Below are 18106 nucleotides of genomic sequence, written 5' to 3'. Positions count from 1 at the left end.
TGGTTTGAAAAACAAACAAAAAATGATGCGAAGATTATTAAACTTTCAGTCAATTATCACAGTAAACAGTAAAAACAGACATTCAAAATTTGAATCGGGTGTTCATGTTAAACTGCGTCGACTTGTATGATTACCTCATTTAAATGCAGAGTCAGGGCTATCATTGTAAGCAAGTCACGGTGCCCTTGTTGTATGCGGGGTCAGTACAGATGCATACTAGTCGACAAAGTCGTGTCACTTTAAGCAGGAGTCTTATGATCGCCACGTTACTCAGCACAAACAGCACACTGGTCATACAAGATGACGGCAAAACCACTGAAAGATGCAGCTTGCGTAGAAATTGACAGGTATGCAGATGAATTGAACAAAGTCAGTCATGCCATATGGGAAAAGCCTGAGCTAAATTTTGAGGAGATAAATGCTCACAAGGTACTGACCGATTTTCTTGAGAAACATGGATTTGAGGTTGAAAGGAATTACAAACTGGATACAGGGTTCAGGGCAGTGTTTGGTCAAGATGGGACAGGTCCTCATGTGGCTGTACTGTGTGAATATGATGCCCTGCCGGAGATCGGACACGCTTGTGGCCACAACCTGATTGCTGAAGTGGGCGTGGCAGCGGGCCTTGGGGTGAAGGCGGCGTTACAGGCTACAGGAACAGGAGGGAAGGTCAGTTTGTACTTGTATTAATACCACTGTGTGGCTTCCCTCCCATGTAAAGCTGTGATCACACAGCTGAACCTGACATTGAGTGATTTCGTTGAGTCACTGCTAACTATATATCTGTGACTAATTGTGTATTGGGTGGATATTATATCAAGATTTTATTTAGTTTTACATTATGTTAACATAATATAATAAATATATAGCCACTGATCATGATACAAAATAATATATAATATAAGTGTCACTATTTCAGAATGTTCACAAATATAATCCAACCTCGTTGTGTCTAACTCCTTAGGACGTGAAACAAATCGAGTTATCTGGGGTTCGAGACATTAGTAGAATTATGTGCTTAATTGCGAAACATGGGACTCCCAAATAAGGTCGAGACAACCAAGTTCGACACAACAAGGATCGACTGTACAACTATCTATGAACGAAAGCTGTGTGCATACATTTCTTTGCTCATAAATTGTAAGGGTAGCTGGATATTATACATGCCTTATAGAGAAGATAATCTTGCTCACCCTGTGGAGAACTGTATAACGATGTAGAACACTATCTGTTAGTGCATTTGAGCGCATAGAAACAATGAAAGTATATTAATGAAGTTAAAAATGGTAACACATATTCGCCCAATTGCAATGCGCTGATTGGAAAGCAGTACACGTTTCTGTTATCAAACGAACAATTCACGAAACAGATACATATATCACTAAGGATGAATGTGTTGTCAACTTTCCGACCCTAGACTGATATGGGACTGATATCATACCCTTGACAGGTCAAGGTCAAGGTGTTAAATATATATACCTTGCACCTTGAAGGTTGATAGATTATATCAACAATCATGCATACCGCTTACGAATTGTAAGGTGTGGATGTAGGTAATGTGACACGGAGTTTAACGTTAGTGAGTGAGTGAGTTGGGTTTAACGCCGCTTTTAACATTATTCTAGTTATATCACGGCGTGTCAGCTTAATGTGGGAGGAAAGCCCGAAGTGATGCAGCTCTCAGACGTTTACCACTTTGGTGAAACCCACGAGCACGGGTATGGTGCTGACAAACCTAGAAACATCATCGGGGCGAACCGGGATTCGAACCCACAATCATAGGTTTCTGGCGTGCCCAAGAGACGCAACTCTGCACAGCGAATCGCGGCGCCTTAGACGACCCGGCCACCCTTGCCTCCTTAACGTTATAGAGTTGTTTGCACTTATGTAACGGCGTTCATGCATCAACCAATGTGATGTATGTATGTATGTGTGTGTGTGTGTGTGTGTGTGTGTGTGTGTGTGTGTGTGTGTGTGTGTGTGTGTGTGTGTTTGTTTGTGGTTTCATTGTATGTTTTTACTTATTAATTAATAGCTATTACATTGTACATTATGGATAGGCATAGTTATCATAACTCCATGTCAGCGTGATGAGATCTGATTAGTTCACATAACCTTACCGAATTTAATTTGTATGCCGCCTAGGAGCGGGAGGATAAATCACTTATACACCGTCCCCGCACGTTTTTGTCCGAGTCAATGGAAATCACCTATTTTAGCACCTCAGCTCAATCGAACAGCTGATTTTTATCAATTTTGATTTTGTCTTAATTCTTTTACAATGACATAATAAAACATATCGGGTACCAACGTTCCCCGTTAGTTTTTATACCACTAACCTAATACATGACGCATAAAACCATATGTACCCCGTGATTCTGCTACAACATATATTAATATATATAATTATAAGTTCGGCTCAAATATATATAGACATATTGTCAAATACACAAGGTATATGTACAACATATAAAAATACATATTTCGCTAAACGTGTACATGTATGCAAACTTTCACTGAGAAATGTGTCAAATTGATACTGCGAAGTGAATCGAATGACTTGGGCTGGGTCTCGGGTCACTTTGTAGGCAATTTTAAATGAATCTTTGACACCCTTTGTTGTGAATGGATCAAAGCAATGGAACTCCCGACACCTATAGTTGGTACATGTGCAGATAAAATAAATAAATAAATGCTAGTGGGTAATGTGCATATCAATAACTAACCTAAATGGTTAATCCAATAGCCTTGGGGTGATAAGATACTGTATGCACGAGTCTATATGTCTTTGTTGTGAATGGATCAAAGCAATGAAACTCCCGACACCTATAGTGGGTATAGATAAAATAAATAAATAAATGCTAGTGGTTAATGTGCATATCAATAACTAACCTAAACGGTTAGTCCAATAGCCTTGGGGTGATAAGATAATGTATGCACGAGTGTATATGTCTTTGTTGTGAATGGATCAAAGCAATGTGTGAGTGAGTGAGTTTTTGGCTTTACGCCGCTTTTAGCAATATTCAAGCAATATCACGGCGGGGGACACCAGAGATGGGCTTCACACATTGTACCCATGTCAGGAATCGAACCCGGGTCTTCGGCGTGACGTCAAAGCAATGAAACTCCCGACACCTATAGTGGGTATAGATAAAATAAATAAATAAATGCTAGTGGTTAATGTGCATATCAATAACTAACCTAAATGGTTAGTCCAATAGCCTTTTGGTGATAAAATAATGTATGCACGAGTGTATATGTCTTGTGTTTCAGCTAACTGTTCTCGGCACTCCCGCAGAAGAGGGAGGAGGTGGCAAAATTGATTTCATCAACGCCAAAGTCTTTGATGATGTTGATATTGCGATGATGGCGCACCCGTCGCCTATGGCAACAGCATTCCCTTACTGCCTGGCCGCAATAGAGTAAGATATACAACTTCAGCAACAACATCATGAATCTACCATCATCGCAAGACCGCCTCCGTGGTCTAGTTGCAAAGCGTCTACCCAGGGAGCGTAAAGTCTTGAACGCGACGTTTTACTCCCTTACCATTATCGCTCATAAGGGGGCACTGGTGGCCCAGTCGTTTAAGGCGCCGCGATTCGCTGTGCAGAGTTGCGTCCATTGGGCACGCCAGAAACCTATGATCGTGGGTTCGAATCCCGGTTCGCCCCGATGATGTTTCTAGGTTTGTCAGCACCATACCCGTGCTCGTGGGTTTCACCGAAGTGGTAAACGTCTGAGAGCTGCATCACTTCGGGCTTTCCTCCCACATTAAGCTGACGCGCCGCGATATATCTTGAATACTGTTAAAAGCGGCGTTAAACCCAACTCACTCACTCAATCACTCATCGCTCATAATGATTCTAATAATTTGTAGTTTAATGTGTTTAATTGGGGAGCTTTTTGTGTCAATTATCAATTCAGGCTAAAATTATCAATTCCACAAAATAATAGCATGTATAATGTAATGTAATTCGGCATTTTAAAGAGCGGTTCACTATCCTATCTATACCTGCGTCACTTTGGCTTTCATACCATATTAAGCAGACACGATTTAATACTGTGTATCGAATATGTATATGGTTTAGATGCAATATCAAGTTCCACGGCAAGGCATCTCACGCTGCGGGATTTCCCTGGAAGGGCATCAACGCTCTTGACGCCGCCGTCCTGTGCTACCAGAACATCTCCTGTCTCAGACAACAGATGAAGCCTGACTGGAGAGTGCATGGTACTTAGTTTCAGTCAGTTCTGGTGAGGTTAGGTGAGGTGAGGTGAGGTGAGGTGAGGTGAGGTGAGGTGAAATTGGGTTTAACGTCGCGTCAAGGATTATTGCACTTATATAGCGGCGTGCATGCACGTGTGTGTGTGTGGCTTCTTGTACTAGTCCGGACTGATGCCGATTTATAGTGCTTGCCCACTGAGATACCATGCCGCAGTTTAACATGAATACCCCACTCAGACACAGTATACTGACTCTGAGCCGACCAGTCCTTGTTTGAGCCCTTTAATGCCGAGCGCCAGGCAGGGTTACAACAAGCACCATCTTTTAACGTCTTTTTGTATGACGCGGCCGGGGATCGAACCCCGGACCTTCCGCTCTACCACTAGACCACGGAGGCGGTCGTCAGTTCTGGACATAAGAACCTATCGGAATGAGGCCAAAGTGAATTGCCAATGTGATAAACCTTTCAAACATACGAGTGTGTCACTTCGGTCATTCATCTCAAATCAATCTGACAAGCCGTGATATAAACTATTCCTAATGTACATAGCTGGATGAGTCCCAACCAATTCTGCAACCAATTCTGAATATGTTAACATATGAATACAGGCATAGCATTGTATATATACTTATTGTATGTTCAGAGCAGTGTGTCTATGAGTCCAGAAGAAATGTGCCATGAATTTGGGGGGAGGGGGGTTGGATGGCGGGGGTGTTACATAAAAATAGGGAGGGGGAGGGGGAGGGGTCAGCAATATATGATACAGTACTAAGACCAATCGGGTCGGTCGGGTAGCCTGAAGGTTAAAGCGTTCGCTCGTCACGCCGAGGACCAAGGTTCGATTCCCGACATGGGTACAATGCGTGAAGCCCATTTCTGGTGTCCCCCGTCGTGATATTTCTGGTATATTGCTAAAAGCGGCATAAACCCAAACTCACTCACTCACTCACTCATCCTAAGACCAATCCTACCAGCCCGCCTATCTATAATAAATTACCCGATCTTTGACGAAGGGCCACAAACGTATGTCTTTGTAATATTCATTATGCTCTGATCTGTGAACTGACATCTAACGTTGGTCAAGGAATCATCAATAATGGCGGGGCCAAGCCCAACATCATACCCGAGTCGACGGAACTGGAGTACATCTTGAGGGCACCCACTGACGCAGAGCTGAACGTTCTGAAGGAGAAAGTGTCCAAGTGTATAGAGGCTGCTGCTTCAGCCACAGGGTGCACGGTCAGTATATGCCATGACCATAACAGGGTGTAGCTTACAAGATGTCAACATTGTTAAATGTGAGCCTGTGGCAGAGTGTGTAGAGACTGTCCAGTCGGTGTTGTTGAAAATGTTAACAGGGTGGCAGGCCAGTTACTGGTAGGATGTTATAATTGTCAGGGCGTCTTGTGAGTATGTATCAGGATGTTAAGAGAGTCTGTATATCTGGAAGCATGTTAACAGGGCGTCTGATAACTATGTATCAGGATGTTGAGAGAGTCTGTATATCTGGAAGCCTGTTATCAGGGTGTCTTGTGAATATGTAGTGGGATGTTAAGAGAGAATGTGATAAGTATCAGGCAGCATGTGATGAGTATCTGGTAGTGTGTTAACCCGGAGTCCGTCGACTATCAGAATCCTAACAGAATCTCTGATGAGTATCTGGTAGGGTGTCAACAGGGTGTCTGATGAGTAGGACAGGTTTCCAGTAACATGTTAACAGCCTCTTATAAACATCTGCCAGTATTTTATCAGGGTGTCCAGCCTGTATCTGTCAGGATGCAGGGTCCGTAACAGTCAGAAACTAATAAATATTTTCCTTGATAGTACAACAATACGATAACCAATCAGTATAGTATATGGAAAATATCTGACAACGTTATTTGCGCACTCTAGTTCCATGTACACTTGTGATCTGATTTAGGCGGAGTACCAGTTTAATCCACGGGGGAATTACTCCAACGTTGTTACCAACAAGACGCTGGCCAATGCCTTTGTCGATAATGCTGAGGGTCTTGGTGTTGAGTTCACGCCGCAGGAAAAGCTGGCAGGAATAGCTATGGGTTCCACAGACATGGGAAACGTGTCCTACGTCGTACCTAGTATCCACCCCATGTACGACGTCGGGGTTGAGGGCTGTCTCAACCACACAAGGGAGTTCACAGCTGCTGCTGGTGAGATATAACGAAATTATACCTGTATTTCTTTTAACATTCATGCATAATACATAAAGTTCATGATCACAACATACACAGCTTCATCAGTGGAATAGAGGACGGCCACGTGAAGGCGAAAAAGGCGTTCAGGTGTTTTTTTCCTGATCGTTTTTGATTCATGGTGTAAAAACTGTTATGCTGTCACAAATCCTAGACAGATCCTAATTAAATAACGTGAAAAGTCAAATTCCTCTTTTTGGCACTCACTTTGACAACTAAATCTGAAAATCGGTGTTTCTTCAAATACAGCACAATATCAATGACGTAGAATTTTTGGCTATTTATCCGTGAGAAAGAATCGCTACGACTCATCACTGGGAACAAAGGAATATGCCATACACGGTTAAGGAATTGATCAAATGATTGTTCACTCCAACAGAGATAATAAATTGTTAGTCGCCACACTCTAGGTGACAGCATATGGATCGATCCGCTTTGATTGGGCCCAGTATATTTACTTGAAGTACATCATGACGTTCCACTATTCATCGCTTTTTTGTTGTGATTAAATATTTAGGGACTTTAATGCAATACATATTGGAAATATACTCGAGCTGTAACATAGGTTAACAACTACTCATCTTTTCAAAGGTTCGCCGGAAGCACAGCGCAACACACTGGACATGGGAAAGGCTCTCGCCATGACAGCCATTGACGTCTTCACATCACCGGATATGTTATCCAAGATCAAGGAAGATTTTAACAAATATTTTCAAACTGAATAAGCATTTCCAAACTGAAATACCCACCGCAGCAAATAGAAAATGTGGTCACAGCATTTTCACTGTAAAAAAAGATGACAAAGTAGACAGAATGGTAGCATCTCCTACGTAGGACTAAGTATCTCCTACGTAGGAGATAGGAAGTCCTACGTAGAAGATACTAAGTCGTACGTAGGAGGTAGTAAGTCCTACATAGGAGACACTTAGACAAAAAAGATTCACCGTGGCCCTGCTACGCTTCCGTGAATACCAACACACATGTATCCGTATGAATATGTTTAAAATGAACGTTGATGGCTCATGTTCAATGCCTCTCTCTCATACAAAATCCCTTTATTGTTGACGAGGAGTTGTATCTAGCGCAACCTAGCCTACATGTTGTATTCATATCACCGATGAAGAACGAGTCGTGGCTACTACGTGATGGTGTTGCATAATTATGATGAATTGTGCTGTGCCGTGTGCTGTAATTTACATGAATATGAACTGGAGTGAAATGATTGTTTGGAACAAAACCTACATATATAGATATCTTTGTTGGTTCTATCGCCACGGAGGCGCCCCATACCATGATAACAGCACAGTTAGTTACACAGAATTGGACGTTATTCAACACTGCAGTGATTGTGAAGTTTTATGTTTTGGTGTCGAGCGAAATCTATTTCTCCTATACAGTCAAACCCCGTTGTGTCGAACTCGGCGAACCTGGAAGAAAGTTTTATTTATTTTATGCTGAATTTGGATACTGGCGAGTTTTGAGACAACCGGGAGTTCGACAAATCCAAGTTCGACATAACGAGGTTCGACTGTACTTCATATATCTAAACAGAAATAATTATAGTAGAAATAAATCACATTGCCATGTTGCATACCGTCAATTTAGAAATAAACAGGTTCTCAGAAGACAGTGGAAAAGTATGATAACCATGGAAAAATATCAACATAACTTGATTATATAAACGGTAGTTATGTTTAAGACAAATTAATTGATAAGAAAACTACAGCAGTAACCAGATTGACAATGTTGCAGCTATTGCACCGATTTTGAAGTTATTGTCTTTGCTATCAGACGTTCACAGTTCTTCTAGCCTGACTATCTATGTGTGTGGATAGTGATACAACCAGCCTGCAATCAAGAGTCTAGATCTGTCACTGAATTAAACAACTCCATGGAAGCTTGTGGAGTGTTCGCCGACTTGCTGACAGATTCACTGATGTTATTGACAATACAGACATCGACATCATAATTCCAACACTCGGAATGGACACTGCCACTAAATGCCATGACACACGAAGCAATTTATGTCTGGCAACATCGGTATCGAGGCACCTAAGGTCTGCGACAGAAATATATGTCCCGCCAAGGAAACGCCACTAACGTCACCCTTCCAACCCAACAAGGCGGGAGAGAATGAATATTTGACAATGTGGTGAAGAGGAAGACGGATGTTTGCAGCTATAATTTTGGTACCGGGATTACAAGTGGGAGAGGAATGAAAGATGACAAAACAGATAAATATCATGTGATTTATGGCCACAGTGACTGCGTCAATCCTTGTCCTTACAAGAAAAAGCGTAATAAAATATAATGATCATAATCTGCATACCTCCAAAGAAATTATCCTCTGAACTGTGTGTCAGTATACTATTTCTGAAGGGAGGGGGGGGGCATTCGTGTTAAACTGCGGCATGGTGTCGCTGGGATAGCACTAGAAAATCGGCATAGAACAAGCAGCCACATACATACATCTCTCTCTCTCTCTCTCTCTCTCTCTCTCTCTCTCTCTCTCTCTCTCTCTCTCTCTCCCTGTCTCTCTCTCATCGATGCACAGTAACCGTGTTTAATACAAATTAGTCTGTCTGAAAATGGGTACGCCATAAACTAGTTGAATTAAGTTTAAAAGAGTCATGATACTTGTAGAGACACCTTTGTGCATTTGCAAAAGTTTTAAGTTTTATGAGGCCAGGGCAAATGAAACTATTCTCGACAACGGGCCAAACCTTTTCGCCTATGGGCGAGATATTTTAATAATGCTATTAATCATTTCAATTAAGTTAACATTGACTTGTGTGTCATAATACACTTTTATTTTTTTGCATAACAAAAACATTTGAAGCAAATAAAATATTTTTGATCATGCGCGACATAATTTTATAAGAAATATCTGTCAAAAGCATGGTCGACGGTACAATTCCGACCATCTCATGAGCATGCGTCCTTGAATCACCAGTCTGAACACACTGAACACAGTCTAATTTCCATTATATTAGACCGGCTCTTTATTCGAATAGATAGAGCGTCTGCTCGAAGACCAGAAAGCCGGTGGTTTGATTCCCTGACCCTGTCATACCGAAATACGTTAAAAAACGGCACTTGTTGTTACCCTGCCTGAAATTAAAGGTATAACACCTCGGAGTCAGTATATTGTGTCTGAATGGGGTATATATGTTAAGCTGCGGCATGATAGCCCACAATAAAACCGACATTATCTCAGTCTGCAACATGGAGACACACACAGAGAATTATGCAGATTCCCCGGGGGCGAAAGGCGCCCTTATCATACATGTGATGTAGTGCGTCTTTGGGGTGACGTAGCTTGTCTTTTGGGTGTTCTACTTAATTGGGGGAATTGGCGGTAGCAGCGGTCACGACTGGCTATCACCTTGAAGAACAGAGAAGGCTGCTGAGTTGATGGCGTTTATTCGGTAGAAGCAGAGTGAGTTTACACAGAAGTACATTTGATTATAATGACACGATAATATGCTAAGTGTACAACACGCGTTAAGAGGTTGAGTGATATTCATATAATTGTATGCATATAATTATAATAATTCAATACATGTACAACACGTATGATCATAATAATACAATCGGCATACAACCGATAATAACATGACTGTAAAGATGTACAATATATTTGTTAAACGGATGGTTATTAAAAGGCATGAATTACGCGAAAATATGTCTGGTAGAAAACAATAGAAAAACAGTCATGCGTGGATATTATGTTATAAGAGACAATATAAATACATGTTGGCCGACTCAGTCTTCAATGTTACTAAGTTGCAGGCAAATCATTGCTATGAATATGTGTCACTGAATGTAGGAACGTACAAGTTATTGACATTGGTACACATACTCATATTGGGATGTTGCCGTGCAACTAGTATACTAATATACTAATATGCGTTCGCGAGAGGAAGTATTGTCTGGATATTAAGTCAATGATAATTTTCACAACGCTACGATATAGTCGAAATAGATCTAACCTACACCTAACGTAATAAGATCGTAGCTGACAAAATAAGTTAACAGTTAAGTAAATAGTGTCTTACCTTGAATGACAGAGAAGGCTGTTGAGTTGGTGACGTTTATTGGTGGAAGCAGAGTGAAGTTTGCTACCACCGACCGCCGTATATATACAACTCAGGCCTTCATTACGTTACATAACTAAAGATATGTGTTTGTTTCAGAAAGTATTGAAGATATTATGCTACTACTTTTTGCCGACGATGTGACTATGTTTTCATATACAGTTATTGGTCTACAAAGACAATTAGATATCTTAAGAAAAGTTTGCATTACCTGGGGCCTAAGTGTGAATCTTGATAAAACAAAAACAATTGTTTTCCGAAACGGTGGCATTATACGAAAACATGAAAAATGGTTCTATGGTTCTATTAATGTAAAACTTGTCACTTACTACAAGTATTTTTCTCCTCAAGGCTAATCTGGTCAATGGCCAGTAAAAGCCTTGCATCACAGGCTTCTAAAGCCACTAGAGCCATTTATCATGTTTTCAAAAGAAATAGCTATATAACATTCGAAACAACTTGTACAATGTTTGATTGTAAGATTGCTCCTATATTACTTTATGGGGCTGGAATCTGGGGGGCAAAATATTATGAATGTATAGAAAAAGTACATACGTCCTATTTTAAAAATGATCTTTGTATCGGAAAATATGCCTCTGATAAAGCTATTCTTGGTGAAACTGGGCGATTAAATATGTTCGTGTTTAGCAAAATAAGGGTACTTAAATACTGGTTGAGATTGCTACGTATGAATCAATGTCGATATCCAAAACAATGTTACAATCTACTTAAACAGTTAGATGATAATGATAAACCTGGGTGTCTGATGTAAGATATATTTTGTTTTCTTCAGGCTTTTCATTTGTATGGATCTCTCAACATATTGGCGATGAAAATCTCTTTTTGCTAAAAATAAAACAAAGGCTGAGTGATTTGTATTCTCAAGAGTGGCATGACTCTATTTCTTCATCAAAATATCTGTCACACTATGCAAATTTGAAATCACTTTTACAGCCAGAATTTTATATCAGTAATCTCACGAATAAATCACTCAGGAGAGCATATTGTAAATTCAGAATATCGCTCAAGGTTTTAAGATTAACATCCTACGAAAGTCAAAACATATAAATGAAGACTTGAGTCTATATCTATGTACCCACTGTAAAGGGAGGCAATTAGAGGATGAATTTCATGTTTTGTTTATATGTTCAAAATATTCTTCTGTCAGATACCACTATTTGCCTTGGTTATCCAATGTCCATCATGATAATCACAGTTTAAGTAAACTACTCAACTCCAAAAATATCAACATTGTAATGTGAAATAAGACTACTTGTATTTATTTTCCTGACATCACGTGACGCAGCAATTATTGTAATTGTAATTGTACTCTAGGCCACATGGCCCAAAATACTGAATAAAGAATCTTGAATCTTGAATCTTGAAAATAACTAAAGATCACAACATCCCAGGTGTCAGCTGTTGATCGGCTGTAACCATGGGTGGGTGTCATTATTTACGGATTTATTCAAGTAGGTTGTTATATTGCCTAACTGACTCTTATATCACAGTCGTACTGACCATGTGTGCCGGCCCTATGACGTGTAGTTACCTCACTAATCACTGGTTCTCAGAGAGAGTGACCCTTTGTGTCAGCCTAGCTGGGCAGACTTGCATAACGAGCCACTGTCTCACAGCTGGAGAGACTCACAGCTTCTCAGCTTGCTGGTCCCTTGGTAATTAGACTTCGTTTTTAAATGTTGACCAACGAGCGATATTTGTCGAATAATGTGTCGAGACATTGTAGACACAATCCTGGCTGAACTATGAACTATTTCTATTTGTATTGTATATCATATCAGACCACCGCAACACAGCCTCGTGTCTATTTAAGCAGGAGTCGGCTCAGCACAAACAGCACACTGGTCATACAAGATGACGGCGAAACCACTGAAAGATGCAGCTTGCGTAGAAATTGACAGGTATGCAGATGAATTGAACAAAGTCAGTCATGCCATATGGGAAAAGCCTGAGCTTAATTTTGAGGAGATAAATGCTCACAAGGTACTGACCGATTTTCTTGAGAAACATGGATTTGAGGTTGAAAGGAATTACAAACTGGATACAGGGTTCAGGGCAGTGTTTGGTCAAGATGGGACAGGTCCTCATGTGGCTGTACTGTGTGAATATGATGCCCTGCCGGAGATCGGACACGCTTGTGGCCACAACCTAATTGCTGAAGTGGGCGTGGCAGCGGGCCTTGGGGTGAAGGCGGCGTTACAGGCTACAGGAACAGGAGGGAAGGTAAGATTTTACCAGCATTAATACCACTGTTACATCCCACACTGTTAAATATATGTACATGACCACTTGTTATATCAAGAGTTCATTCAGTATTACAGGGTTCCCACCTAAAGTAACATGAATATAATATAATAAATATTTGGCCACCAAAACATAATGTAATATAAGTGTTAATATTTCAGAAAGTTTACAAATTCAAATATCTTTAAAAGTGCAACGTGCATGCATGCAATTTTCACAAATGGTAAAGGACGGGTAGATATTATATATGCCTCATAAAGCATAACAAAATCTTACCCTTGGAGGACTGGATAGAGAAGTAGAACACTGGATGTGGTTCTGTATTTGGGCGCAAAGAAACAATAAAAGTATATGAATGAATAATTAAAAGTAAGAAGCCCTGAAATATACAAATGTCATTTTTTTTTTTGGTTCTTCTTTTTGGACATAATTTATTCATGTTAATTGTCAACGATTTTACATGGCCCTGTACATTGCCACGCGGATATACAAATGTCATAGTTTTCCACGATACGTTGAAACGAGAGCTGTAAAGGTTTATGACAGCAACCGTATAATTGACAACAATACATGTATATATCTTTGAGAACGAGACCTAGACTGATAAGAGGTTTTCTGATACGCCTAAGAGGTCAAGGTCAAGGTGTTATATATACATGCAACTTGAAGGCTCATAATTTATATCTACCATCATGTATAACACTTGCAAAACCTAAAACTCTTTTCACATATATTTTATATCTGAAATCTTCAGTAATAAGTGACGTGAGGTGAAATGGGGTTTTACGCCGCGTTCAGGAGATAATTGCACTGATAAAACGCATATAAACCCCTCCGGACAGAGGGCTATTACACTGACCATAGAAGAAGTCGCTTCGGAGAAAGGCGATAAGTAGGTGGCACATGTACGTGTGTGTGTGTGTTGTGTGCGTGCGTGTATGCGTGTGTGCGTGCGTGTGCGTGTGCGTGTGCGTGTGCGTGCGTGCCTGTGTGTTTACGTCGTGGTTACTTTGTTATCTACTTTAGATATTATTTACTGGTCCTTAAATACACAGCAATAAATGTTTTATGTACATGTATATAGACAAGACATATAGATATTTCGCTCTACATGTATGTAAACATACTCTGAGGAATATTTCAAATATATACTGAAACGGGGATACGAATGACTAAATTCTGATGGCCAGTCCTATAGCCTTGGCGTGATAAAATACTAATGTGTACACGAGAGTAATTGACCTGTGTTTCAGTTAACTGTTCTTGGCACTCCTGCGGAGGAGGGTGGAGGTGGCAAACTTGATTTCATCAACGCCAAAGTCTTTGATGATGTTGATATTGCGATGATGGCGCACCCCTCGCCTTTGGTAACAGCGTTCCCTTTCTGCCTGTCCATAGTACAGTAAGATACAGGAACACCTTCATTCTACGTTTATCACAAATAGTGATTCTGACAATCTGTAGTTTATTGAGTCTATTTGGAGAGCTTGTGGCGTTTATAATCAGTATACACAATAATAGCATACAATTTGTATCATTTGACAAATTCGACATTCTTTTGGGCAATTCATGTTTTTATAGACCTGTTCCTCTGCTCTCCTATATATAACATGTCATGTGACACTTTGGCTTTCATACCCTATCAAGCAGACACGTCGATATGTAAGTGAAAATACTGTATATCGAATATGTATGTGGTTCAGATGCAATATCAAGTTCCACGGCAAGGCATCTCACGCTGCCGGCTTTCCTTGGAAGGGCATCAACGCTCTTGACGCCGCCGTCCTGTGCTACCAGAACATCTCCTGTCTCAGACAACAGATGAAACCTGACTGGAGAGTGCATGGTACTTAGTTTCTGTCAGCCAGTTCTGAACATAAGAACCTATCGGAATGAGGCCAAAGTGAATTGCCAAAGTGATAAACCTTTCAAACATCTATCACATCGGTCTTTCTTTTCAAATTAATCTGACAAGCCGTGATATAAACTGTTCATACTGTACAAAGTTGCGTTAGTTCCAACTCAGTATCTTTCTTTAGCCAATTCTGAACACCTCCACATATGACTATAGAGAACCAAATGTAAATAATATACATATTGCATATTCCGAGTACTGACTGATCACAAGGAACGTTTCTAAGGGTGGCATGTAAATATCAAATACTTCTACTTTTTCAAATAATAATGTGTTATAAATCAGAACATTATTGAGTGTCTGGTAATTTAATATGGGATGGGGGGTAGCATGAAGAAATGTTACATGTCAATGTGTGTTTGTGTGTGTGGAAGGGGATGGAGACGTCAGCAAAATATTATACGATCTACAAACCAACCCAAACGACACCCCTATCTATAATTAGCGACCAGTTCCTTGTCGGAGAAACATAAGCTTATGTTTTTGAAATATAATATTCATTTTGCTCTGATCTGTCGTGAAGATACCACAACTAAAACGTATGTCTAACGTTGGTTAAGGGATCATCAGCAATGGCGGGGCCAAGCCCAACATCATACCTGAGTTGACGGAATTGGAATACTACCTGAGGGCACCCACTGACGCTGAGCTGAACGTTCTGAAGGAGAAAGTGTCCAAGTGTATAGAGGCTGCTGCTTCAGCCACAGGGTGCACGGTCAGTATCTGCAGGACCCTTGGTCACCATCTCCCTAAAATATCCACCTCTCACATCACTTGCATTTGCTGCAAACAAAATGGTGGTGCAGAGTCAAGACGATCTGATCGTTTATCAAGATCTTAAATGCAATATAATGGCCTTTCTTCGGGCTGTTCAGTAAAGCACTTGAGCACCGTAATTAATAGCATGGCAAGATTTGGAAAACATCTGTCGCCTCTCAGTTGACGGTACACAAATCGAGCATTCGACCAAAATCTGCACGGCAGTCGCCATGTTGTTTCTGAATAAAAGGCCGATTTGGTTACTGGTAGGGTGTTAACAGTATTTTCCAGGATGTTAACAGAGACTGTGATGTGTATCTGGTAGAGTGTAAAATGCGTCTGGTCAGTATCTGGCAGGATGTTAACACAGTCTGTGATGAGTATCTGGTTGGCTGTTAACGTGGAATCTGATCAGTATTTTTCAGGATGTTAACAGAGACTGTGATGAGTAATCTGGTAGAGTGTAAACGGCGTCTGGTCAGTATCTGGCAGGATGTTAACACAGTCTGTGATGAGTATCTGGTTGGCTGTTAACGTGGAATCTGATCAGTATTTTTCAGGATGTTAACAGAGACTGTGATGAGTATCGTGTAGTGTGTTAACATGACGTCTGGTCAGTATCTGGCAGATTGTTAAAACAGACTTTGAGGAGTATCTGGTAGAGTGTACACGGCGTCAGGTCAGTATCTGGCAGGATGTTAACACAGTCTGTGATGAGTGTCGTGTAGTGTGTTAACAGGACGTCTGGTCAGTATCTGGCAGGATGTTAACAGAGACTGTGATGAGTATCTGGTAGTGTGTTAACAGGGTGCCTGGTCAACATATTTCAGGATGTTAACAGAGTCTGTGATAGTGTCTGGTAGGGTGTCTGGCCTGTATTGAGGAGGATATGTCTGGTCGGTGACTCGCAGAAATTTAACTTGGTTTAACCCGATTAAACGTGTGTCTGCTAAAATAGTATTAAGGCACTGTCGATATTGCACCAGTTACTAGGATACCCTGTCAGTATTATCTAAACGAGTGTATGTGCGGATTCTAAACAGGGGACACGGACCTGAACATTTAGACAGCTATATTTATGCGTGCGTCATAGTACATTACAACAATAAGATATCTTAAAAGTATAGTATATACAGATAATCTGAAAACGTTATTTTAACACAATTGAATCACAGTCACGTACTTTCATATCCAGTTTTGATTTGATTCAGGCGGAATGCAACTTTGATCCACGAGGTTACGCCAACGTTGTTACCAACAAGCCGCTGGCCAATGCCTTTGTCGATAACGCTAAGGGTCTTGGTGTTGAGTTCACGCCGCAGGAAAAACTGGCCGGACAGGCGTTGGGTTCCACAGACATGGGAAACGTGTCCTACGTCGTTCCAAGTATCCACCCCATGTACTATGTAGGGGTTGAGGGCTGTCTCAACCACACAAGAGAGTTCACAGCGGCTGCAGGTGAGATATAACGAAATTATACTTGTTTTTAATAATAAAAAATAATATTTAAATTGACGATCGAAATATACACAGCTTCTTAAGTGGAGAGATGGCTGTCACATGACAGCGTAAACGACAGTTTGACGTTCCGATGTTTAAGCCAAATTATATGATGTGATACATGGCATGACGATGTATTCTTGGTAGATCATTAACATGAAAAGTAAAGATTCTCTCTTTGGTGATGACTCGGGCACTTAATTTTTTAATCAGTGTTTCTTCCTACGCTACAAACGATCAGTGTTGTGGACTTTCAGGCTGTATATCCCTGAGAACCAATTCGCTCCAACCTATCATAGTGAAATAGGTAAAGGAATGCCCAATACAAGCTGACGATCGCCCAGTCCAACAAAGATACCAAATGTCTAATCGCTACACGCTTTGTGACAATATATGGGGTCTGGCCGGTGGAGTAGACATGTTCACTTGAAGTTTATACAGGCCCTACATTTTCTGGTTATCGCGTTGGTGTATGTCAATTTGCGGAGATATTTTCATCTCATGATACTCGAATGCGTGAACCGCAACTCATGTGTTCAAAGGTTCGCCGGAAGCACAGCGCAACACACTGGACATGGGAAAGGCTCTCGCCATGACAGCCATTGACGTCTTCACATCACCGGATATGTTATCCAAGATCAAGGAAGATTTTAACAAATATTTTCAAAGTGAATAAACACTGTATTTTGAAACATCCACTGAATGCAGGATTAGGTCATTACACGAATACAAAATGTCACTGTATGTAACACTATCACTGAGATGGCATTTTACCTTGTTATGCAGAAATACACAAAACAGTATAGTGTTACCTTCAAATATATGTTATACGATGCTGCCACGTATTGTTCAAATAATGAATTAATCCCAAAAGTACCCTTTTGTAACTCCACATGTCTTGTGTATTATGAATAAAGATTATTGTATTTCACTGAGTTAAAAATATATAGCAAAGGATGGCACAAGTATGGCACCATCGTCTTCAATTCACAACAGTTTGCTGTATTTAGTTCAACATTGCCGATGGTTTGAGCATCTTGGTGATATACATGCATACGTGGTGGCTACTTGCTTCTGTTAATGAAGTAGCGACTGCGTAACTATACATATGTTGCGTATCCCAGAGAA

The 18106-nt window shown here is 40.6% G+C and overlaps 2 protein-coding genes across 2 annotated transcripts; both read left to right on the top strand.

The window, feature by feature from the left end:
- Positions 1-277: 277 nt before the first annotated feature.
- On the top strand, positions 278-7478 carry LOC139474648 (peptidase M20 domain-containing protein 2-like). The gene is made up of 6 exons (XM_071257743.1): positions 278-669; positions 3274-3422; positions 4092-4234; positions 5314-5468; positions 6151-6400; positions 7034-7478. Exons 1-6 carry the CDS (start codon positions 301-303, stop codon positions 7165-7167), a joined length of 1200 nt encoding a protein of 399 aa, XP_071113844.1. The 5' UTR covers positions 278-300; the 3' UTR covers positions 7168-7478.
- A 4913-nt stretch (positions 7479-12391) lies between these two features.
- Positions 12392-17849, top strand: LOC139474772 (peptidase M20 domain-containing protein 2-like). The gene is made up of 6 exons (XM_071257897.1): positions 12392-12783; positions 14058-14206; positions 14508-14650; positions 15280-15434; positions 16690-16936; positions 17521-17849. The coding sequence occupies exons 1-6, from the start codon at positions 12415-12417 to the stop codon at positions 17652-17654; spliced, it is 1197 nt and encodes a 398-aa protein (XP_071113998.1). The 5' UTR covers positions 12392-12414; the 3' UTR covers positions 17655-17849.
- Positions 17850-18106: the final 257 nt, after the last annotated feature.

The sequence above is a fragment of the Haliotis cracherodii genome, unplaced genomic scaffold (genome assembly GCF_022045235.1).
Source record: "Haliotis cracherodii isolate W230 unplaced genomic scaffold, xgHalCrac1.p SCAF_3, whole genome shotgun sequence".
NCBI lineage: Eukaryota > Metazoa > Mollusca > Gastropoda > Lepetellida > Haliotidae > Haliotis > Haliotis cracherodii.
The sequence above is the reverse complement of the archived record's forward strand: the minus strand, read 5'-3'. Positions and strand labels throughout refer to the sequence as shown.